At 51.5% G+C, this 22,739-nt stretch overlaps 1 protein-coding gene across 7 annotated transcripts; it reads left to right on the top strand.

Moving 5' to 3' along the window:
- Nucleotides 1–4,707: 4,707 nt before the first annotated feature.
- On the top strand, nt 4,708–22,262 carry FGR (FGR proto-oncogene, Src family tyrosine kinase). 7 transcript variants are annotated; one of them, XM_036914936.2, is made up of 15 exons: nt 4,709–4,904; nt 6,900–6,964; nt 7,541–7,680; nt 12,148–12,210; nt 13,168–13,400; nt 13,895–13,997; nt 14,824–14,922; nt 17,863–17,966; nt 18,187–18,336; nt 19,007–19,162; nt 19,247–19,426; nt 19,988–20,064; nt 20,314–20,467; nt 21,240–21,371; nt 21,482–22,262. In XM_036914936.2, the coding sequence occupies exons 5-15, from the start codon at nt 13,181–13,183 to the stop codon at nt 21,688–21,690; spliced, it is 1,584 nt and encodes a 527-aa protein (XP_036770831.1). In that variant the 5' UTR covers nt 4,709–4,904; nt 6,900–6,964; nt 7,541–7,680; nt 12,148–12,210; nt 13,168–13,180; the 3' UTR covers nt 21,691–22,262. The 7 variants fall into 7 exon arrangements, with proteins under 7 accessions (XP_036770834.1, XP_036770831.1, XP_036770829.1 ...); XM_036914939.2 differs by lacking the exons at nt 6,900–6,964; nt 7,541–7,680 and having other exon boundaries at nt 4,708–4,904; nt 13,171–13,400; XM_036914934.2 differs by lacking the exons at nt 6,900–6,964; nt 7,541–7,680.
- The last annotated feature ends 477 nt before the right edge of the window (nt 22,263–22,739 follow it).

Here is a 22,739-nt window from a genome sequence, read left to right as displayed (position 1 = left end):
ATCATCATGGAGACCCACCCCCTGCCCATACATGAGGTCAGTCCATGTGAGCCCCTCCACTTGCTCACCCTGTCACCTCCTGAGACCAACCATTCTATTGCTGAGCTCTTCTGACAGTTGTAGTTCTTCCTGCTCCTGAGCTGAAATTCAGCCTGCCTGAGCCTCCACCACTGGTCAGAGTTCTGCTGCCTGAAGCCCCCAGAATGAATATTGGCCCTGGCCTCAGCCACTGGTGCTGTTAAGTCACTTGCCTCTCTCAAAGGTTTCCCCGTGGGAAATCTCCTACTGATCCTTCAGAACCCACTCAGACCCTCCCTCCTCTAGGAGGTCATCCTTCTTCTCCAGGCAAAGTTTATTCCCTCTTTCATTCCTGTTTTCAACCAGCATCTACCAGGCACCTACTAGCTGCCAGGCATTTGCACATGCTGAGTGGATTAAGCAACAAAACACCTGCTCTGGTGAAGCTGAAAGTCTAGGAGGGAGGGAGGGAGAAAAATGCATCAACTAATGCACAAAATGATAGCTGGGCTTCTCCCCACCCTGCCAAAATTCTAACCAAAGTTTACATGTTACATTTAGCAGTGATGTGTCTTTGGCCTCTTTTAATGTAGAACAGTCATCTCCGTCCTGCCTTTCTTGTTGTTGTTTTTAAAATGATAACTCTTTAAAGTGACCAACCAGGCCAGTTGTCTTGTAGAATATTCCACATTGTAGATGAATCTTAAGTTTCCGTCATAGTGTTGTTTACCTTATTCCTTGAAACCTTTTATCTCTTATAACTGGAAGCTAGATTAAGAGCAGGAGTTAGCAAACTTTTTCTGTGACAGACCAGGAAGTATTTTTGGTTTTGCAGATCATACAGTATCTGTTGCAACTACTCAATCTTGTCATTATAGCATGAAAGCAACTATATGCAATATGTCAATGGAGTGTGGCAGTGTATAAATACAACTTTGTTTATGGACACTGAAATTTGGATTTAATGTAATTTTTCCTATGTCACTCAATATTATTCTTCCATTGATTTTTTTGAACCATCTAAAAATGTAAAAACCATTCTTAGCTCACGGGCTGCACAAAAACAGGCAGAGGGCTATATTTGACTGATAGGGGGCTAACTCCTTGATTGGATGTAGGTTGAGTATCTGTAGCGAGAATTCTTCACAGTGATGTTGTATACTTAATAGTCATCGCATGAGCAGGTACATACTATCAGCTTACTCCAGTTATGGGGTGTCTACTGCACAGCTGTTTGCAAATTCGAATCAGCTATGCCGTGCATCTTTAATACCATGTGAACAGTCTGTTCTTTAAAACCCTTCACCTATTGTTTTTGGCATCTCCCATGCACTAAACTGTCTCCCTTACAATTCCTATGTTGAAGTTCTAACCCCCAGTGTGACTGCTTTCAGAGGCAGGGCCCTTATGGAACTAAGTAAGGTTAAATGAGGTTATAAGGGCAGGGCTCTAATCTGATTGGACTGGTGTCCTTATAAGAAGACACACCAGACCTGAATGTAAGTCATGAAACCATTAAACTCTTAGAAAAAAACATAGGCCAAAATCTCTTGGACATAAACATGAGTGACTTCTTCATGAACATATCTCCCCAGGCAAGGGAAACAAAAGCAAAAATGAAGAAGTGGGACTACATCAAACTGAAAAGCTTCTGTACAGCAAAGGACACCACCAATAGAACAAAAAGGCATCCTACAGTATGGGAGAATATATTCATAAATGACATATCTGATAAAGGGTTGACATCCAAAATATATAAAGAGCTCACGTACCTCAACAAACAAAAACAAATAATCCAATAAAAAATTGGTCAGAGGAGCTGAACAGACAGTTCTCCAAAGAAGAAATTCAGATGGCCAAGACACACATGAAAAGATGCTCCACATCACTAGTCATCAGACAAATGCAAATTAAAACCACAATGAGATATCACCTCACATCAGTAAGGATCACCACCATCCAAAAGACAAACAACAACAAATGTTGGTGAGGATGTGGAGAAAGGGGAACCCTCCTGCACTGCTGGTGTGAATGTAAATTAGTTCAACCATTGTGGAAAGCAGTATGGAGGTTCCTCAAAAATCTCAAAATACAAATACCATTTGACCCAGGAATTCCACTTCTAGAAATTTACCCTAAGAATGCAGGAGCCCAGTTTGAAAAAGACAGATGCACCCCTGTGTTTATTGCAGCACTATTTACAATAGCCAATAAATGGAAGCAACCTAAGTGTCTATCAGTAGATGAATGGATATAGAAGATGTGGTACATATACACAATGGAATATTATTCAGCCATAAGAAGAAAACAAATCCTACCATTTGCAACAACATGGATAGAGCTAGAGGGAATATTATGCTCAGTGAAATAAGCCAGGCAGAGAAAAACAAGTATCAAATGATTTCACTCATCTGTGGAGTATAAGAACAAAGAAAAAACTGAAGGAGCAAAACAGCAGAAGACTCACAGAACCCAAGAATGGACCAACAGTTACCAAAGGGAAAGGGACTGGCGAGGATGGGTGGGAAGGGAGGGATAAGGGGGTGGGGAAGAAAGGGGGCATTATGATTAGCATGTATAATGTGGGGGGGCACAGGGAGGGCTGTACAACACAGAGAAGACAAGTAGTGATTCTACAACATCTTACTACACTGATGGACAGTGACTATAATGGGGTATGTGGGGGGAACTTGGTGATGGGGGGAGTCTAGTAAACATAATGTTACTCATGTAATTGTAGATTAATGATACCAAAATAAAATTTAAAAAAAAGAAGAAGACACACCAGAGCGTATTCTAGGAACTGAAAAGGATTCCAACGTGGCTGAAGAGGAAGAAGGCCCAAATGGGTTGAATAGGTGGGTGAAGGGCCAGGCATAGGAGGCCTGGGAGGCTATGGAAAAGTGTTTGGATTTCATTATTCCTTATTATTAGTTTATTTTATTTTATTTTTATTATTCCAAACAAAATAGGAAGGAAGCCATTAGAGAGTTTTCAGCAAGGAAGCTATGTGGTCCCATTTGGATTTTAAAAGCAGAAACAGTTTTGTTATTCCACCCATTTGCTTATTCAGTCCTTGATTCTTGAATTTCTTCATTCATTCTTTAATTCTTACCTTCAGTTATTTAGTCATTGGGCTTTCCTTTGTTCACCTATTAATGCCTTTGTTCCTTGATTGATTATTACATTCCTATGCCCAGAGAACATGCTATTCAGTGCCAGACACTTCCTGGGCCCCAGGGGCATCTGTGAGAGTCAGACCTAGTCCTCACCCTTGAGAAAAATGCATTCCACACCCCCACCTCGCAGGAACCAGTGGTCACCAGGCAGAGGTGCTGAGTGCTCTGCTGTGGCAGGCGCAGCAATCAGGGAAGGCCTGAGGTCTGAGGAGCCAGACCTTGAAGGATGGCAGAGAGAGCCTGATGGATTGGGAGAACCCCCAGAGGCTGGGGCCAATCTCTTTCATCTCTGTGTTCCCTAAGCCTGGCACCTGACAGGCAATGATGAATGTTTGTTAGTTTGTTAATTGAAGCTGGGGGCCAACAGGCAGTCAGGGAGTGCTCCATGGTGAATGTGCTACTGCCCAGCCAGGGTGAGACCATCCCTCCCAAGTCCCTGCCCCTCCACTCTTCCCCTGTAGCTTCCTCTCCATCTCTCCTCCCATTTTCCTAACAGAAAAGCATTCTTACCCGCATCCCATCTTTCTCTGCCATCCCCCAGTCACAGTGGGACTAACCTGAGCATGAGCTGCATGTGTACACACACACACACACACACACACACACACACACACACAGGCATTCACCCACAGCTCTGCTCATACACTGAAACACATGTGCCTGCATAATGTGTCCCAGTTGTTGACTCCAAAATTGCAGTCATCATATTCATTGCGTACAATCACACACACACACAAACACACACGCATGTCTGTGCTTACATGGCCTCCACACCATATTCCAATACACATACTTCTCCACCAAACAGCCCTCCCACACACATCTCTTCTGATTTTCCTGGTCCTTGGTTTAAGGCTGGAGAAATAACAGTGGTGGGAGGAGGATTGAACCCCAGGTTGAGGGGTTGGTTGGTCAGGGTTGCCCACTAGCTGGAAAGGCTGGAGTTGTGCTAGAGGATGACCCTGTTTTTCTAAAACTTGGGGCTGTGTAGGAGGCTGACACCCTTCTCCCTCAGTGCAGCTTGAAGGCTGATTCTTCTGAAGAGCAGTTTGCTAAGAGAAGGGCCCCCTGCTGCTTCGCATGTTCTGCATCCCTGTGTCCTCAGCGCCCAGCGCCTGAAGGAGGTAAGGCACGGTGACAGGATCCACTGTGGCACTGGAGTGGCTCTGAGAACTTGGGGTATAGCCTGCCCCCCATCTGGTCCTCATTTTTCTCAGCTGCAAAAGGGGGGCAGGTCTTCAGTGAAAGACAAAAGTCCCCCTTCACCTCAAATCCGATGATTGTAAAAGAGCAGGTGCTTTTGAGGGTGAGGACCTTGCCCTTTGGAGGGGGCCTTTGGGAAGGCTGTGCTGGGGCTGAGGTCTTGGGGGAGGAGCTGGGTGTAGGGAGACGACTGGAAAAGCCGACCCCTGGTCACGCCGGCGGGGCAGGAAGTGGGGGCGGGCAGGCCTGGGATTTGAGGGCCCCTCCCCGCGGGCAGCTGGCTCGGGGCTGGGGTGTGACTGCGAGTTCTCCCTGCCGCCGCCGTCGCCGCTGCGGCTGCAATAGAGAAGTCCGAGGCGGCTTCCTCCTCTCTGCCCAGAGGGGGCGGCTGCCAGAGTCGGGCAGCACCCCAGTTTTCTCCCCCAACCCGCTTCGCATTCGTGGCTGTTGGAGCCCCGGCTGGCTCGCCCTGGGGTCCGTCAGAAGCGGCCTCCCCGGGACCAGGTAGGCAGCCGTCAGGTGGGGCTGCGGGGGCAGCGGCGCCCCGCGGCCCTGGAGGGAGGAGGGCTAGGGGATGTAAGCCTGAACTTGGGGAGAGCTGAGGGCGTTGAGGGCCAGAGGGGCTCCACTCCGAAAAGGACCTACGGAGGAAAACTGAGGAGAGTGAGACTGATCAAATTGGGGGCGGGGGGCTTGAGGAATACGGGAAAAGCACACTAAAAAGACCCCCAAAAAAGGTCTGGTGGGGAAAACGGAGAGAACCTGTAGAGTGCAACTGATAGAATTTGGGAAGGGGGCTGCGCCAGGGGAGAGGACCTAAGGGGACCCCCAAAAGGGGCTGGGGAATAAACGGAGGGTACCTTGTAAATGAGGATTTGAAGAAGCTGAGGGGTCTCGAAGAGGGGAACTAGGAGGGGGGACTGGAAGTATCTAGGTGAGGGAGTTTGCTCTAACGGGAGATCAAGGAAAACCATTCCTGGAGGATGCAGTGTGGGGCGCAATTCCGGGGGTCCGGGAAGTCCCCCATCCTGAATCCACAGAAATCGGGGGTGAAGCCTGCAGCTGGGAGGGGTGCGAAGGCTGCGACGAAAGCAGCGCCCCGGACTCTCCTGCCCCGGTACCGGTGGGCGGGTCCCGGATGGCAAGGGGACTCCTTCAGGGAGCTAGAGGCGTGGGTCCCGGCTTCCTGGGGAAGTCCCCGCCCTCAGCAGGGATGGGCCTCTCTGGGTGCCCCGTCCCCGCCCGCGGTTGCGGTCTCGATCCACGTTCCCCTCGGGATCCGGGAATTGCTGGCCGCCCCGACGGAAATCCTGCCTTTGACCGCGGTTGCCCGGAGGGGCTGTCTCCATGGCAACAAGAGGGGGCGCGGCAGAGCCCCACGCTGGGCTACTGTTGGGTGCGTTGCCTGCGCAGTCCCCTCCGGTCACCCCCTCCCGCCCCCATGGGCCCTCCGGAGGTGGTGGGCTTCCGGACAAGGAGGAGAGCCATGACGCTGTGTTCAGGGATCCTGGGGCAGGAGATCCGCAGTCTCAGGGATTTAGCCAGATGGGCCCTTAATTGCTGTGTGACTTTAGGCAAGTTATAGAGCTTCTCCGGGTCTCATTTTCCTCATTTGAATTATGGGGGGGAAATGATCCCTGCCCCTACTTAGACCCCAAACCACCCCCTCCTCCCCATCCCTGGTCAGGAGAATCAGGCGCAGAAAGCGGCTGTTGCAGAGTGACTTGGAGGGGGTAAAAGCTCTCACTGATCCAGGAAGCCTCGCCTTCACCTTCTCAAAAACATGGTCAGGGACCAGAAAGCCTGACAGGGCCTCCAGCACACGACTGATGTCTAATAAATACATAAATGTGTGTGGATTTGTTGAAGGCCCCCCGGGGAAGTAAGCAGGTTTGGGAGCTGTCCGCAACCCCTGTGGTGCCGCGCCCAGTGATCCCTGAGTCCTGTGGCGTCCTTCCATCTGTGGCAGTGGTGGGAAAGCAGGGCTTTCTTCACACTTCACCAAGTGGGAAGATGGAGGTTTGGGAGTCAGTGACGAATAGGGCCAGCAGGAGGGGCCCGGGGTGCAGGTGCAGGAAGTGACCAGAGCTGAGGCCTGAGTTCCCCTCTCAAATCCCATGTAGCCATCCAGAGAGGGGCACAGGGTGATGGTGGAAGAAGGCGTGGGGCTCGTGGGCTACATGACTGGCTGCTGCTCCCCAGTGAGTGTGAAGCTGTGAGTGAGGGTGTGAGAGTGTTTGTGAGTATGGTTTGGGCTTGGAGTCAATGAGCATGAGCTTGTGAGCACATGTGTGGGTGTTTGGGTGTTCTCTGCAGCCACCTGGGCTGATGTGGCAAAGGAAGTGGCCAGAGCTTGGGAGGCTGGGTAGGGGGACCCCAGAGCTGGGGAAGGAGGAGCCAGGCCCCTCTGTGGACAAAGCAGACCGGGCTGGCCCAAGGTGGGCCTCAGGGAAGGGGCTTCCTATCTGGCCACACTGTGGCCACTTTCTATTCTTTCAGATCCCCTGGACCACCATCTCCCCAAAATCTTGAATCCCTGAAGACCCCTGTTTTAGAAGCTGGTGGTGAGTTTTCAGCAACAGAAGAGAAACCACTTTTACCCACAAGAAGTGGAGAAAATTCAGCTGACACCCGTGTTGGGAGTAAAGCTAGTGTGGCAAAGATAGGCCCCCTTCCCCCATGCCCTGCCACCCGCCCCTCCCCCCACACCTGGCCCCACCCGGGTGGTAGAATCAGACTGGGGTAAGTCTTAGCCCTTGTGTGTTCACGGGTGGCGGTTGTAAGGCCTCAAGAAAGAATGGCATGAGGTGGTTGGAGGTTCACTGAGAAGCGGGGCCTCAGTGAAAGAGACGGGTGCTCCGCCAGGTTGCTGGAGTTCAGGGAGAGGAGTGGAGTCTCTGCGGGTGAGGGGCATAAGCCGTCCGTGGGGGGGCGGTCAGTCTTGCTGAGGGATGGGGTGCAGCAGGCTGAGGCTTGAGCCCTGCCTGTGGCCAGCCCAGAGCCCCAAGGAGCAGCCGGAACTCTTGCAGGATGGTGGTTTCCTGCCACTGCCTGGAGTCCCAGTTCCCTCTTTCTGAAATCCCCTGGGCCACTGGGCTAGCTCAGCCCTCCCACCTCACCCTGGGAACTTCTCTTCTCAGCGCTGCCACTCCCCTCCCTGGTCCTTGGAGGGGCCTTCCTCAAGGGAAAGGAGCAGAAGTGAAAGTTCACTGGACACCTACTGTGTGCCTGGTGCTTTCACGGCTTGACTGCATCTGATGCTCAGAAGCAAGCCCATAAGGTAGAGATTTATATTCCTATTTTCTAGGCAAGGAAACTACAGCTCAGAGACATAAACTGAGCTACCTACCCAATGTCTCAAGCTAGTTGTCACACCAGGTAGAATTTGAACCAGAGTCTGTCCCCAGATCCCACAGATACTTGGCGGGGGCTGGGGGCAGCAGGACATCCTGTGTCTACACCAAAGCTGTGACATGGCTGCGGGAAATGTGGACCTCAAGAAAGGATAGGTGGGCCTAGAACTCCTATGTCCAGGGGAAGGGTGCCTGCTGAGTGGCCAGCTGCCATATGGCAGGGGTGGTGTGTTCATTTGGCCTGGGGCTGGGTCAGAAATAGGACGTTCACCAGATCGGGACAGCATGACCTCCTCAGGCTTTGGAGAACATAGCTAAGGTGCTAGGAACTGAACTCTGGACTCAATTAATGGTCCTGTCTTTGAATCCCCTCTCTGGCTGTTTGACCTAGGGTCAGTCACTTCTCCCCTTCATACTCGGTAGGGGGCTGATAAATGGTCCCTGGGGGCCATTCTAGTTTCACTGCCTGTTCTCAACCTCACTGGGCCATTGCACACTGAGCAAGAGCCCCATCTTGTCAAGCATTCTCAACAACTGCACAGAAGGTACAGATGGAAAGACTGAGGCTTCGAGGGCTTGTCATTTATTCAAGGCCCCAGAGCTAACACTGCAGTATAAAGAATAAAGCTGGGTAGGGCCGCAAAGAGGGCAATGCTGAAAGGCAGGAGCCCCATGGTCCAGGGCTGGACCTCAGCTCTGAAACCCACAACCTGATCCTGACCCAGATGAGGCTCTGGAAACAGACTCCTGTGAACTACGTTTAAGAGGCATTTTGTAAACAAACCAGAGTCCCTGCAGTACCCAGAATGCTTATTTCTACTCTTGAGCTGCTCCCTTTCTTGTGTTATCAGGCAGCCTAGTTCAGCACTGAGAAAAGAAAGACCAGGATTCAGATTCTAGGTCCATGAAAATCAGTGGTTGCCTGAGAGACCCTGGGAAGGTTGCTTCCCCTCTCTGTGCTATAATGAGGATTCAGAGCATGTAGCACAGGGCCTGGCACAATGTAGGTGCTCATTAAGGGACACACATTATTTTTTCCACCAGGACTAAAAAATACAGCAGTGCCTATGGTGGGCTTTGGAGCCAAATTTATTGGGGTTACATTTTAGCTTCCCATGATGTACTGTGTGATTTGGGGGAAATTACTCTCTGTGACTCAGTTTCCTTACCTGAAATAGGGGTAATAAAAGCTACCTCATAGGGTTAATAAATGAGGTCATGCATGGCAATTGCTTGGTACAATGCCAGGCACTGAGTATGTGTTTAATAAATGAGCGTTTTTAAACTAATAGTTATTGACGCCCAGACTTCTAGGAAGTCAAATTACTCTCCAGAGACACTATTTGGAATCAGAGCTGGGAGAAGAGTCCTGAGGGCTCTTTTCATGCAGACACCTGAGCAGAGAGGACCCTACCCTGCTCCCTCTCTCCTTTTTCCTCCTTGTCAATCTAGTTCTGTCTTCAGCTCTTTCTCTTCATTTCTGCCTGTCCTCTTGCTCTGTCTCTCTCTCTCTCCCAGTCTCTCCGTTGCTCTGTCTCTCTACTTCTCATTTCTGTCTCTGTCTCTTTCTGTTTGTTTCTTTCTGGCAGTGATGTGCTGAAGCCAGCTAATACTGGCTCTGGGGAGCTGTTCTGTGAATCTCTTCCCAGCCCAGTGTTCAGGAAGTCACTTGGGTAACTTGAAATCAGCCATGATGGGAATATTTACACCATGGAAATCAGCAAATGCTACAAACCAGGGCCTTTTCTTTCTTCTTTTGAGAGCCTGTATACCAGCACACCACACGATGTTTCTCCCTGTGTTTATCTCTTCCTTTTGTCTCCCTGGCTTTCTCAGTCTGTCTTTGTCTCTCTGTATCTCTGTCTTCCTCTCTGGCTCTGCCTTTTCATTTTCTGTCTCTCCCCATCTCTTTCTGACAAAGCCACACTAGCATGGTCACATTCAGTGCCTCTCACTGCCTTGGGCCATGCAGGTGCCAGACCCTGTGCCCACCCCCCCACCCCACATCACCCAATCCCTCAACATACTGGAGCCCAGAGAGGCATGCCTAGCCTGGGGCTTTGGTCCCCATCATCAGGCCTGGGAGTGCAAAGCCCTGAGATCTAGCCCCCCAGCTGTCTGTTCCCCATGCTGGCAGCCCCGCCAGGGCTCTTCCTTAGGCAGCAGAGCCCTCCCCCTCCTTATCAGAGGCTGACAGTTTCTAATCTCCTACCTCATTCCAGGCCTGCAGAATTCGGGGCTCCCCTTTGGCTGCCTTGTAAATGTTGTGGTAACACATACCTGGGTATTGCTGGAAGTAGCAACATTGTACTATTTGGGGACCCAAGAGGTTGTATAAGTTTGTGTCTCTTAAAGAGGGGAGCTCTGTGTGGGTGACTTGGGGGAGGGCTATGTATATCTCTGTGTGTCCTTATGGGAGCTCTGCGCATCTGTACATGCTTACAGGAATGGCTGTAATTATCCACATCTGTGACCAGGCAATGGAGAGAAGTGGCTCAGATTCTGGAGCCAAACTCTAGGATACATCATCTGTGTGACCTCGAGCAAGTTCCTAAACCTCTCTGTGCCTCAGCTGCCTTATCAATAATAGGCATTGTTATGAGAATAAATGAGTTTTTTATACGGTTATGAGAATAAAATGAGGTAATATATGTGTAGTGTTTAATGCAGTGGCTGGGACATAGTAAGTCATATAGTAAGTGCTATAGTTTCTGTATATGTTACTCTTGTGGAGAGGCTGTGTGTATGGCTGAGGGCAGAGGTGTATGTATGTGGGGGTATGGGTATCCTTGAAGACAGATGTGTCTGTAAATCTGTACTGAGGAGTTCAAAATCTCTGTGTGAGGCACCATGTGTAGCTGAGATCATGTGTGTGGCTCTGAATGTATCAGGAGGACTGTGTAGATCTGGGTGCCCACCCTGTGTGCCATTTGAGATGATGTGCCTGTATCTTCCTGTGAGAAGATCTCCATTCTCACCCTGTAGCCCTGTTTACATCTGACCCCCATCTGTCCCCCCAGGGCCCCACATCCCTTCCCTGGGCCATGAGTGCCCCCCACCTCCACCTCTATTCTCACCCTGACCCTAACCACCCTGCGGCATCCTGAAGCCTTTCAGACACAGTGGTTTCACCCCAGGGGAAGGGTCCTGAGGTGAAGATGTCCGCAAGGGCTTGGTGAAAAGGGACTATTTTAGGGCCATCACCACAGCCTGTTTCACAGTTCATCACGTGGGTGTTGTCCCCACAATGTTCATACACACATGGGAGAACCGTTACAGTGAAGGATGAGAGGGGCTGTTAGGTCTAGAGTTGGGGGCAGGGTGCTGATCAGCTAGGCAGCTGGACCTGGTGGATCTCCTGAGGCTTCCTGGAAGAGGTAAGCAGTGCTGGGTAGCAGGGGCAGGACCCAGAGAAGGGGAGGAGGATATCCATCATGGAACTGGACTTGGGGATGGAAAAAGGCAAGGTGGGGCACCTGTCCCAAGAGTTCTCAGTCCCCCTGGGGGGAAACCAGTGTCCACTGGGCCAGCCCCACCCTACGACTCTCCACTCCTCTCACATCTTAGGAAACTGAGTCCTCTCCCTAGCAGTTCCTCTCTGAGTGTTGCAATGACAGAGTTTCTGGCAGGGCGTGGGGAGCCCTTGCTCAATGACCTGTCTGCTTGGTCGCTCAGAGGCCACAGCTACCAGCAAAGGCTTGGGTCATTTGGGGGTGTCCCCAAGAGACCCTCGTGGTCCTGGCTTCTGACCTGAGCCTTTTCCCTGATGTGGCGATAGGAGCGAGCTCTGAAGGTAGGTGTCCACCTTCACTGTGCCCCCAGATGTAACCCTGGGCCTGCTGGAGCTTACCCAGCCCACTGTGGGAGCAGAGGAGGTGTCCAGAGGAAGGGCTTATTTTTAGGAGATGGTGCTGGGGGCTGCGAGTGAGCTGAGCATGGTTTGAGAGAAATCCAGTTAGAGAAATGGGTTTAATACAAAAATATGAGTGTCCAAGTGTCCAAGTCTGTTAGTCTGAGAGGTGGTGTGTGTGTGTGTGCTGTGCTTCAGAGCCTGGACTCTGCAAGAGTGAGTTTGAGCTAGTGTATGGCGGTGTTGGTGAGCACACCATGCAAGTGTACGCTGTGTGTTGGTATGTGACTGTATGCTGGGGGTGGGGGTGTTACTGTATATGTTGGTGTATTTGGTGGATATGAGTGTGAGAGACTTGGTGTGGTGGTGTGTCCTATGAGGCTGGATATGTCAATGTGCTGGGGTGGTGGGAAGGAAAATGAAGGCAGAAGTCATACTGGGGCAGAGCCCAGGCCTGGCTTCCTGAAGAGGGCAGGAGTTGACAGCTGGCTTGCAGGAAAGATGGCAGAGCCTTCATCTTCCCTGTCCTCTGCTTCGCCCTCAGGTCTCCGGCCCCTCCCAAGGACCATGCGGCAGCTCCACTGACCCAAGAGTAGCGGCCTGAGGGGTGAGATGGGGGGGAGCAGACATTGAGGCTTTCAGGGTCATGAAATGGGGTGGGGGTGCCTTCCTGAGTCCCACAACTCCTCATAGCCCCCTCCTCCTACCAGGGCCTGTTGCTAGGTAACAGATGGGGGAACCAGAATGAGGCAGCTTGAGAGGCCAGAAGCTGGACCCATGACAGGAAATGGCCTTGATCCCTCTCTGCAGGGAACTCCAGGTGCTGCCACACAGCTCTCACACAAACCTCTCGATATATAGACACATACATGCACAGAGAGAAACACACACACACAGAGACATTCACATGTACTCACAGAACTGTGCACACAGACACACACATACAGGCACATGTGCTCCTGCACAGGGCTACACATGGTCATGACAGACACAGAGGCACCTACTCACACAAAGAAACACACAAAGGCACACACATACACACTCGCACAGAAACATGTATATACGTACACACTCATATACATGAACACACAAGAACCATCACATACATAAAGACATGGACACACACTCCTAGACATGCACATTCACAAAGGGCTGTGCGCGCGCGCACACACACACACACACACACACACACAAGTAAACTCTCGGACACTTAGATACACAAAGGGCATACACACATAAGCACTCCCAAGGAGTCACAGAGGCATACCATAGTGAAGCAATAGGAGCCGAAAATACATAAAATCAGCAACATCCTGAAACAGAGAAGCAGCCCCACTGAGGATACACATATTCTCTTCAAACATACTAAGGCAACTGGGAGGTAGACCCAGTGGTGGCCCTGCCTCTCCTTTATCCCTCACTAGGAAGGACCTCCCATTTCAGGCCTGAGAGGGGATGCTGCATGCCTGAGGGATTGTGTGTGCATGTGCATGTGCACGTGTGTGTGAATAGGGTGGCATATCTGGCAGGGACCCCCAAGTGAGGCGTGCTCCCTATTCTGTAGCAGGGCACCTGGAATGGGCTGTGTGTTCTGCAAGAAGTCGGAGCCGGCACCCAAGGAAGATGTTGGCCTGGAAGGGGACTTCAGGGGCTATGGGGCTTCGGACCGCTATGGCCCTGACCCTACTCTGGCCCGGCCTGCGTCCTCCTTTGCACATATCCCCAACTACAACAACTTCTCCCCTCAGTCTGTCGGCCCTGCCTTCCTTGATGGGGGCAACATCAGGGGCATCTCAGGTGAGTCTAGTGGGCTCGAGGCAGGCATTGCCTAGACCCTGGGAAAACTTGAAGGGAGGAGAGATATGGTTTTTTTTTAGGAGCCTCGGGTATGACAGAGACTGTTTTCTGCACAGTCTGAGTGTGTACAACTGTACCCTCAGAAACCCTGGTCTGAGGGGGAGACAGCTCTATTCCCAGTCTGAGAACAGGACCTGGATGACGGATGCAAGTGGGAAGCCTTCTTGGTGGGGAAGAGGAGGAGCGGGTGACCTGGGGACTCCCCAGGATGAGAGGGATGAGCATGAAGGTGTGTTTCCTGAATCCATGGGGTGCTGAGCTACAAAGCCCAAATCAGAAATCCGCTGGACTCCAAAGGCCTCTGGGAACTAGGGCTCTGTAGCAGTGGGGAGGCACAAGACCTGGCTGAGGAGCAGGACTCCACGGGTACAGACCCCTTGGTGCTTCTGTCTCGTGCTGAGTCTGTACTCTGCTGAGTCGCCCTGGCTCTGCAGGGACTGGTGTGACCCTGTTCGTCGCCCTGTATGACTATGAGGCCCGGACAGAGGATGACCTCACCTTCACCAAGGGCGAAAAGTTCCACATCCTGAACAACACGTAAGTGACCAGGCCACCCAGCTCAGGGCCTGGCCTGGACTGAGAACAGGATCCAGAGAGGAATCCTACCTGGTCCCTGACCTCAGAAAGCCCCAGCCTAGTTGGGGACCCAGATACATAACAATAACAACCCTGAGTAATTGCTACTATGTCAACGGAGCATTAAGAATTACGGACACAGATAAAACACCAAACACAGTCTCCAGGGTAGTGGTTATCAGGATAGGCATCTTGGAGGAGGTGATTTCTACACTGTGACTAGAAAAATGAATAGATGTTGAAGGAAGAGGTGAGAAAAGAGGAAGACAGAGTGAGAGAATAAGAATGATGACTTCTGGAAACCACCAAGTGGTTCAGACTAGATAGATGGATCATAGAGTATGAGGTGCAGAATGGAGAGAGCAGAAGCTAGAGAGGTAGGTGGGGCAGATTCTTCAGGGCTCTTTAAGCCTGGATTTTACGTCTGGATTTTATCCAGAAGGAAATATGTAGCCATAGTGGGGTTGGGGTGGGGATGTTCACTGGGGAAGTGACCTAGCTAACTGTGCATTGCCTACTTGAACCCCAGCTCATCTGAGAAGCCAGAGGAGAAAGTCAGGAGGCCCAGATTCCCCAAAAATATTCCTTCTGCAGGGAAAATTCTTCTGGGGCAGCTGCAGTGGCTGGGGGCAGAACAGAAAAAAGCCCTGGTTGGGTGTGGGTGGGGCTTGTCCAAGGTGCGGGGTTGACAGGACGAGTCTCCACCTGATCCTTTGTGTGGCCCTTCCTGGCCCCAGGGTACCCAGGGACTGGGTTGCAGCTGATACCTCATGTTCTGTGCCTACAGTGAGGGTGACTGGTGGGAGGCTCGGTCCCTCAGCTCTGGACAAACTGGCTACATTCCCAGCAACTATGTGGCCCCTGTGGACTCCATCCAGGCTGAAGAGTGAGTAAGAGTTGGGGGAGGACCTGGTTGGGAGGGGCTAGGGGTCAGGACCCTGGAGCTCTGAATCAAGGTGGCCTCTTGGGCAAGTCACAGCTCTACTCTGAGCCTGTCCCCTTCTGTAAATTCGTTGTGGAATAAAAGAAGATAATAATAATGATAATGATAGTAGATAATCTTTACCATTATCTTTATCTAGCACATACTATGTTCTGGGCATTATTCAAAATGCTTTCCGTGTGTTAATGGAGTTAGGGACTGCTATCCTGTTTTACAAATGAGGAAACTGAGGCACAGAGAAATTAAAAATCCTGTCCAAGTTCACATGGCTAGTAAGTTGATGGAGCAGGTATTTGAACCCAGATAGTCTGGCTGCATTTGCTAAACGGTATACATATTGCCTCTCAGCTTATTTGTATAAGCTTAGTGTATGAACTTTAAAAATTATAAACAATTGCAAGGGGCCATTACTTAGAATTAAATCTATTAAGGGGGCAGGAAATCATCATTCATGGAGTACCTTTAGTAACAACAGCAGACACTTTATCTACTTTGATTCATTTAATTCTCACAATAGCACTATTGATATTATTATTGCCCCATTTTAAAGATAAGGAAACTGAGGCATACTTTTGTATATATTCTCACATAACTACCCCCACAAAAAAGATTGAAGGCACTGCAGAATGGGAGTCACCAGGACTTGGTAACTGACTTGCCACTGGGCTAGTAGGTGAGGAATGAAGGGTGACCAAAGTCTTTTCAAGGAACTGACTGGTGGTGGTGCCATTTGCTAAAGTGGGGAACATGGGAGCAGGTACAGGTAACGGGTTCTCAGGGGGACTTGTCAGTTGAAGTTTGTGGAGAGGAACACCCAGGTTGAGGAGACTGCCTGCAGTCAGGTTAGATGGTGCTTTGCACGAGAGGGTCCTGCCTGGGCCAAGCCATGCACCTGAATTAGCCCAGAGGAAGGGTTAATTGGCTAATACTTTCCCTAATTGGCACTAAGTCTCTTTGTTTGCTGTGGCTCTTTCAGAGGGCATACCTGGGCTGGGGTGGTGATTTGGGGCTTTTCAGAGTGGGGATGACAATCAGAGCTGCATAGGAGGCTGAGGAAGAGAAGGAGGAAGAAAGAGATTCGCCCTAGGATCCAGCTTTGGAGAAAGCTGCCCTTGGAGGTGAACTAGCTGGTGGAAAACTAGGCCAGGCCAAGTCAGAACAGCCAAGAGGGTGGAGTAGAGGTTGCAGGAAACAAAAAAGAGTGTCAGAGGCTGCCACTGGATTTGGCAGTGGGGGTGACCTTGGTGGAAGATCTCTCTGTGTGAAGTGGGGGTGCAGGCCAGACAGCAGAGCCTGGGAGGTAGTAGGAGGTGAGGAAATGGAGGGAAGGTGGCAAGATAGGCTTAGAGCAGTTTCCCTGGGGAAGGAAGAAAAGTGGGCATATGTGGAGGTTGGTGGGATGAAGAGGCCGCAGATGGGCTGGGTTGGTTGGGGTGACATGTCTCTAAGCAGAAGGGAGTGGATGGGGTTCAGGCCTTCCTCTGGGGCGGAGTGCAGGGGTGATCATGCAGAAGGTGGGTGGTTTGGGGGTTCCTGCTTGTGACCACATCTTGGGGCCAGTGTCTGGAAACTCTGAGAGGCACTCAGTGCAATACTGTAGTTAAGAGCAGTGCTGTGATTAAGTGTGCAGGCCGTGGAGGAGGCAGCTTGGGTTCCTATTCTGGCAGCATAGTGTAAAAGCCATGTGGCCTTGGGCAAGTTGCTTAACTACTAGTTAGCTCAACTTCCTTACCTGCCTGTGGGGTTAATAAAAGACCTTAACCTCACAGCATTGGTATAAGAATCAAAGGAATATGTATATGTATTAAGGCAGAGCCTAACACACAATGGATGCTATTATTATTATATTAATTATTAAGGAATTGCTACTGTCATGGGTGTGGCTGGGGTTTGAAAAAACTTGGGAATGTGTCCTGTCTACACAGCTTTTAACAGTTCCTCCTTGCCATCCTGCCTGCCCTCCTGGGTACTCCACTTGCCATTGCCATCCCTTGTTCTCCAAACTGTGCCTAGTACCCAGGTATAGATTGACAATCCTAGAGTTTACTTACAAGGGAGACTGTCACCTCCCTTGATCAGAAGACTATGCTTCTTTTCAGCCTAAAATGGTCATAGGCCAATTTAGTGATCAAATGACATCTGAGTCTTCTATGACACCTGTGGTCACTTCAACTCCTCTGGCACACTTTCTCAGTTGGTTTAAAGCTACAGTTCAGTCCCAGGAAGAATATCCAAAAGAGAGCAGGAATGCTTGAGGCCTGAGGGTGAAGTTGAGACTTAGGACAACATCCACATTTAAGAGAGTGGAGGAAAAGAGGCAGTCAGAGCAGGGCAGGAGCAGTCAGAAAGAGGCAAGAGAAACAGGAAAGGGTGTCATTCTGGAAGCCAGAGTAGGAAAGGGTTTGGGGTGGGGTATGGGGACAGGGATCTGAGTGGCTCGGGTGGTGGGAAAGCAAAGGTGGACAGCAAAGAATTTCAGGTAGAGCTCATCAGTCAGCTTTGTGGGCAGGTAACTTACACTTTCTGAGCTGCAAGTTCCTCATCTGTAAAATGAGCCCAAGGAGGGGCATTAGTGAGATGGACCAATGGACAGGGGGCAGGCACCCTAATGAGGTCGCTGGTGACCGGGATTCTGGCTATTTTAATTCAAGAGAGATCCAGATAGAGAGGAGAAGCCTCAACTTTATTGGGCACCTATTGTGTGCTAAGCATTCTACGTTTCCCTTCACTGGGAACTTCACCATCAGGCTGTGAAGCAGGTGTATGAGCCCCATTTCACGGGTGAGGAAATTAAATCTAGGCTAAAAGTGAGGGGACTTTTCCCAGGAGGCTGAGTTGGGGGTTGAACGGGTTGAACATGACTGTTGCTGGCCTTCCCAACAGGTGGTACTTTGGAAAGATCGGGAGGAAGGATTCAGAGAGGCAGTTGCTGTCGCAGGGCAACCCCCGGGGGGCCTTTCTCATTCGAGAGAGTGAGACCACCAAAGGTACAGGCAACTGGGAAGCCCAGCCATTATGGGGGTAGGAGCTGCAGTGAGGGGTTGGGTCAGGGCCAAGGCTGGGACAGGGTTGAAGGGGTAGTCTTAAGACTGGGACTGGGTTCAAGGGATGTGGCCACCCAGCTCCAGAGTCCCAGCCTTTTGGGTCTATCTGGGCTCCCAGACTGGGGGTGAAGAAAGCAGGCCTGAAAGTGACACCTGCACCCAGGTGCCTACTCCCTGTCCATCCGGGATTGGGACCAGACCAGAGGCGATCATGTGAAGCATTACAAGATCCGCAAGCTGGACACAGGTGGCTACTACATCACCACGCGGGCACAGTTCAACTCGGTGCAGGAGCTGGTACAGCACTACATTGGTGAGGGCTGGCCCTTGGGAGCTTCCATGTGCTTCAGATTCTTGAACCAACCCATTGAGACGGAAGCCCAGAGAAGGGAAGTGTCTCCCAAAGCGGTAGTGGCTGGGCCAAAACTAGAACTCAAGTGTCTGGCTCCCAGTCCAGGATCCTGCTCTGTAGGACTCCAGAGGAAACAGGTGTAAGGCTGTCCATGGCCAAATGGCACCCCCTAATGAATAGGTGTCTTGGAGACTGAAAATACCTGACTTGGAAGATGGGCTGTGGGGTTTAGGGGAAGGTGGGAAGCAATGCCCAGGTTTCTGCTTTGGTTGGTTAGCCGAGGGATGAGGTCCGTGGAAGAGTAGAGGCCCCATGTCCACATCTTTGTCTGGAATCCCTAACTCTATTCCCATCTGTGAGAATCCCATCTTATCCTTGGAGGCCCAACTGAAGGCCACCTCTTATGGGAAGGTCCCCAGTCCTCGTGGGATCATCTCTCCCTCTTGGTGACACCTTCCCAGGGCACCATCACGGTCAGCTACTCAGTGGGCGGGGTTGCCTTCTGCCCTGACCTGTGACCTCACCTGTGGCCTAGTCACTTATAACTGACCTTGGCAGCTGGGTTGGGATGAGGAATGTTTGGGACGTCCTGGCCTGCCTGTGACCTACAATTCCCCATTCCCATTCCCAGAGGTGAACGATGGGCTGTGCCACCTGCTCACAGCAGCCTGCACCACCATGAAGCCGCAGACTCTGGGCCTGGCCAAGGACGCCTGGGAGATCAGCCGCAGCTCCATCGCGCTCGAGCGCCGGCTGGGCACTGGCTGTTTCGGGGATGTGTGGCTGGGTACGGAGGTCCCGAGGGAGGGGGCCCAGGCCCAGGGCTTGGGCGGCGGGGAGCCGGCCCTGATGAGCTGCGGCTGCTCGGCAGGCCTGTGGAACGGCAGCACGAAGGTGGCAGTGAAGACGCTGAAGCCGGGCACCATGTCCCCGAAGGCCTTCCTGGCGGAGGCGCAGATCATGAAGCTGTTGCGGCACGACAAGCTGGTGCAGCTGTATGCTGTGGTGTCAGAGGAGCCCATCTACATCGTGACGGAGTTCATGTGCCACGGTGAGGGGCGGCGGCAGGAGGCGGAGTCTGGGAGAGCGGGATTTAGGGCGAAGTTAAGGTGGGTGACTTTGGAGGAGGGACGTGGGTGGCGATCTGTGATGGGACAGTGGACGACCCGCAGAGTCTGAGCGAACGGCGGGAGTGAATGAAACCACGTGAGTGTTGGGTGTGGGGGCGGAGCCAAGCTAGACCCGGGGTAGTGTGGGGCGGTGGTCTGGGCGTGGGGGCGGAGCCTATGACGCGGGATGGGGCTTGGGCAAGTGAAGGCGGGATCTGTACTGAAGAAGTCTGAGTGGGACGTGTCTAGGGGAACGGAGAAAGAGAAGAAGAAACGAGATGTGGCAGTCAGGGTCTCTGTGGAAGCGGACCTGGTGAGGTCCCTAAGGGACTGAGGCTCCTGGCGGGATCGTGAGTAGGGCGGATCTAGATGACAGTGCTGGGAGCAGGGGGCGGGGCCAAGCTGAGAGGAGTTCTGGATAGGGGCGGGGTCAAGCGAGGGCCGCCTGGCCTGGAGGCGAGGGTAGGGTCTTGCTGCTAATATTTCTGAGTTCCCCTCGACAGGTAGCTTGCTGGAGTTCCTTAAAAATCGGGAGGGCCAGAATTTGTCGCTGCCCCAGCTGGTGGACATGGCAGCCCAGGTAAACTGGGACAGTAGCCCTTATCTCTCAGATCCCCCTCCTGTTAACCTTCCACTAATCCTTGTGCCCCCAGACACCTAGCCTACCCCTACCCCTGTGAGTGCAGCCCACCCACTGGATCGTCTGTGCAACCTGAGGCAGGGCATTGCCTGGCTCTGAACCTCCGTCTACCTGTCTGGAAAGTCGGTGTTTCAAATGACCCTTCACACAAACCATAGTATTCCCATCTCTCCATATCTTGGCTTCCAGGTAGCTGAGGGCATGGCTTACATGGAGCGCATGAACTACATCCATCGGGACCTAAGGGCAGCCAACATCCTAGTTGGAGAGCGGCTGGTATGCAAGATTGCTGACTTCGGGCTGGCGCGTCTCATCAAGGATGATGAGTACAACCCCCAGCAAGGTGCCCTGCCTCACCTCACCTTCCAAGAGCTCTCCAGTGGACAAGGGGCTGCCATGGGACCCTATACTCAGAAACCCTTCCCCCAACACCCTCACCATGCAGGACTCTGCTAATTCTGATGTAGTAGTGTAAGAGGCCACTCTGGGTTCAAGTCCCAGCTCCTCCACTTACCAGCCCTGAAGCTTTGGGCAATTCACCTAACCTCTGTGAGCTGTCTTTTCTTATCCGTACAATGAAAATATCCATACAATAGTAAGCCAACAGCTATTTATCAAGCACCTACTATGTGCCAGGCACTGCTATAATTACCAGGTGAAAGACAATAGAGTAATAGCATGAATTCTGCTGCCAGAATGCCTGGATGTGTGTCCTAGCCATTTACAAAACTGTGATCCAGGCAAGTTATTAACTACTTGGTGCCTCCTTTTTCTCATCTGTGCAATGGAGCTAATAATAGAATCTCCCTCATGGGGTTTTTGTGAGGGTTAAGTAAGTTATTACATGTAAATTACTTAATACAACTTCTAGCATGTAGTAAAGACTATACAGCTAACAGGTGCTAGCTGTTATTATTTTGGGAATTATTACACCATTTGTAATGCACCCAGTACTATCCTAGACACATAGAAAGTGCTGGCTAGATACCAGGTCCTCTCTGTTTTGCCCAGAGATCTCTGTGCTCAGGGCCCCCAATCCTAAAGATGCCATTCTCTTAATCCAGTTATTCCCAGGGAACCCCCACTAACTGCCCTTTCTCCCCTAAACCCTCCAGGGGCCAAATTTCCCATCAAGTGGACAGCCCCGGAGGCTGCCCTCTTTGGCAGATTCACCATCAAGTCAGATGTATGGTCCTTTGGGATCCTGCTCACTGAACTCATCAGCAAGGGCCGAGTCCCCTACCCAGGTTTGTTAAGGGATGGGGGAGGTGGAAGGGTCATCAAGGGGAAGGGCTTCCTCCTGGTTGCCTCTTTGGGAGGCACTAAGCCCCCTGACTGATGAAGTCCCACCCTCCAGGCATGAATAACCGGGAAGTGTTGGAACAGGTGGAGCATGGCTACCACATGCCGTGCCCCCTAGGCTGTCCAGCATCCCTGTACGAGGCCATGGAGCAGACCTGGCGTCTGGACCCAGAGGAAAGGCCTACCTTCGAATACCTGCAGTCCTTCCTAGAGGACTACTTTACCTCCACAGAACCCCAGTACCAGCCTGGGGATCAAACATAGCCTGTCTGGGCATCAGCCACCTCTCTTGCAATCCCCAGGGCTCTGGTCCCAGAGCTCCCAGGCTTAGAACCCTAAAGAGTCCTAACATGTCAGAGCAAGCAGGTTGCTCTGACACCATCTACAGCAGTGCACTCATTTTAAAGGTGGGGGCAAACAGAGGCTCAGAGATCATCCCTTATCCACTCTGGTGCCAGGCACTGTTTCTTCTCCTTCTACTTAGGCCCCTGTTTGCCCCTAGCCTTCCTGCCCATCCCCTCCAAAAAAGAAAGGCTCATACCTGTCTAGTTATTTATAAAATTGTGTATCCTTTCCCTCTCTTATCACCTATCCCATCATCCCATCCCATTCTGTCAGGCCCCCGGAATTCACCTCCTACTCGATTCTCTGTGTCTGTAAGTTACAGAGACAGAGAAGGTCTTTGCTGGAGCCCTTTCCTGCTGGGTGGACACTATAGTCTGTGACTGGGATCCAAGCCCAGGGTAGGGAGAGGTGCTGAGGGCTCCCCACCTCTCTGAATCATGCCTGTGTTTATTGATTTTGTAAATAAGAAAAATGACAATATGAATCCTTGAGCCATGAAAATCCCTTCCTCTGTGGGGGACGGTGGTCAGTGGGAGGTGAGTGGGACTGTTTTGGTTGCTGGGAGGAAGGGGAGGTGAGAGAGTGCCCATGCCTGCTAAGGTGTGTTTTAGGATACCCGAAAGTCCTAATGCTCGTCCCCATGTGAGTTTAAGACAACTGAGAGATGGATACAGAAGCCGTGCAACTGGAGATCACAGTGTCCCCTTTGCTACTGGTGTGGCTCTCAGCTGTGTGCAGTGAGTCTGTTAATTCTTTACTTGATTTCAGCAGACTTACTGTTTATCACAGGCAAGCAGCAGAACCTTAGCGGCAGGAGCAGTGGGAAAGAGCACAGAGGACCCTCTGCAGCTCCCAAAAGAGGACAGAAGGGAAGAGGCCTGGGAGTAGGCTAGCTCATGAGATTTCACTTGGGGCGATTCTGCCCCCTAGGGGACTTTGGGGGAGGTTTCAAGGCAGTTTTGTCACAC

Source organism: Manis pentadactyla, chromosome 4 (genome assembly GCF_030020395.1).
Source record: "Manis pentadactyla isolate mManPen7 chromosome 4, mManPen7.hap1, whole genome shotgun sequence".
Taxonomy (NCBI): Eukaryota; Metazoa; Chordata; class Mammalia; order Pholidota; family Manidae; genus Manis; species Manis pentadactyla.
This window is presented reverse-complemented; position numbering and strand designations above follow the sequence as displayed.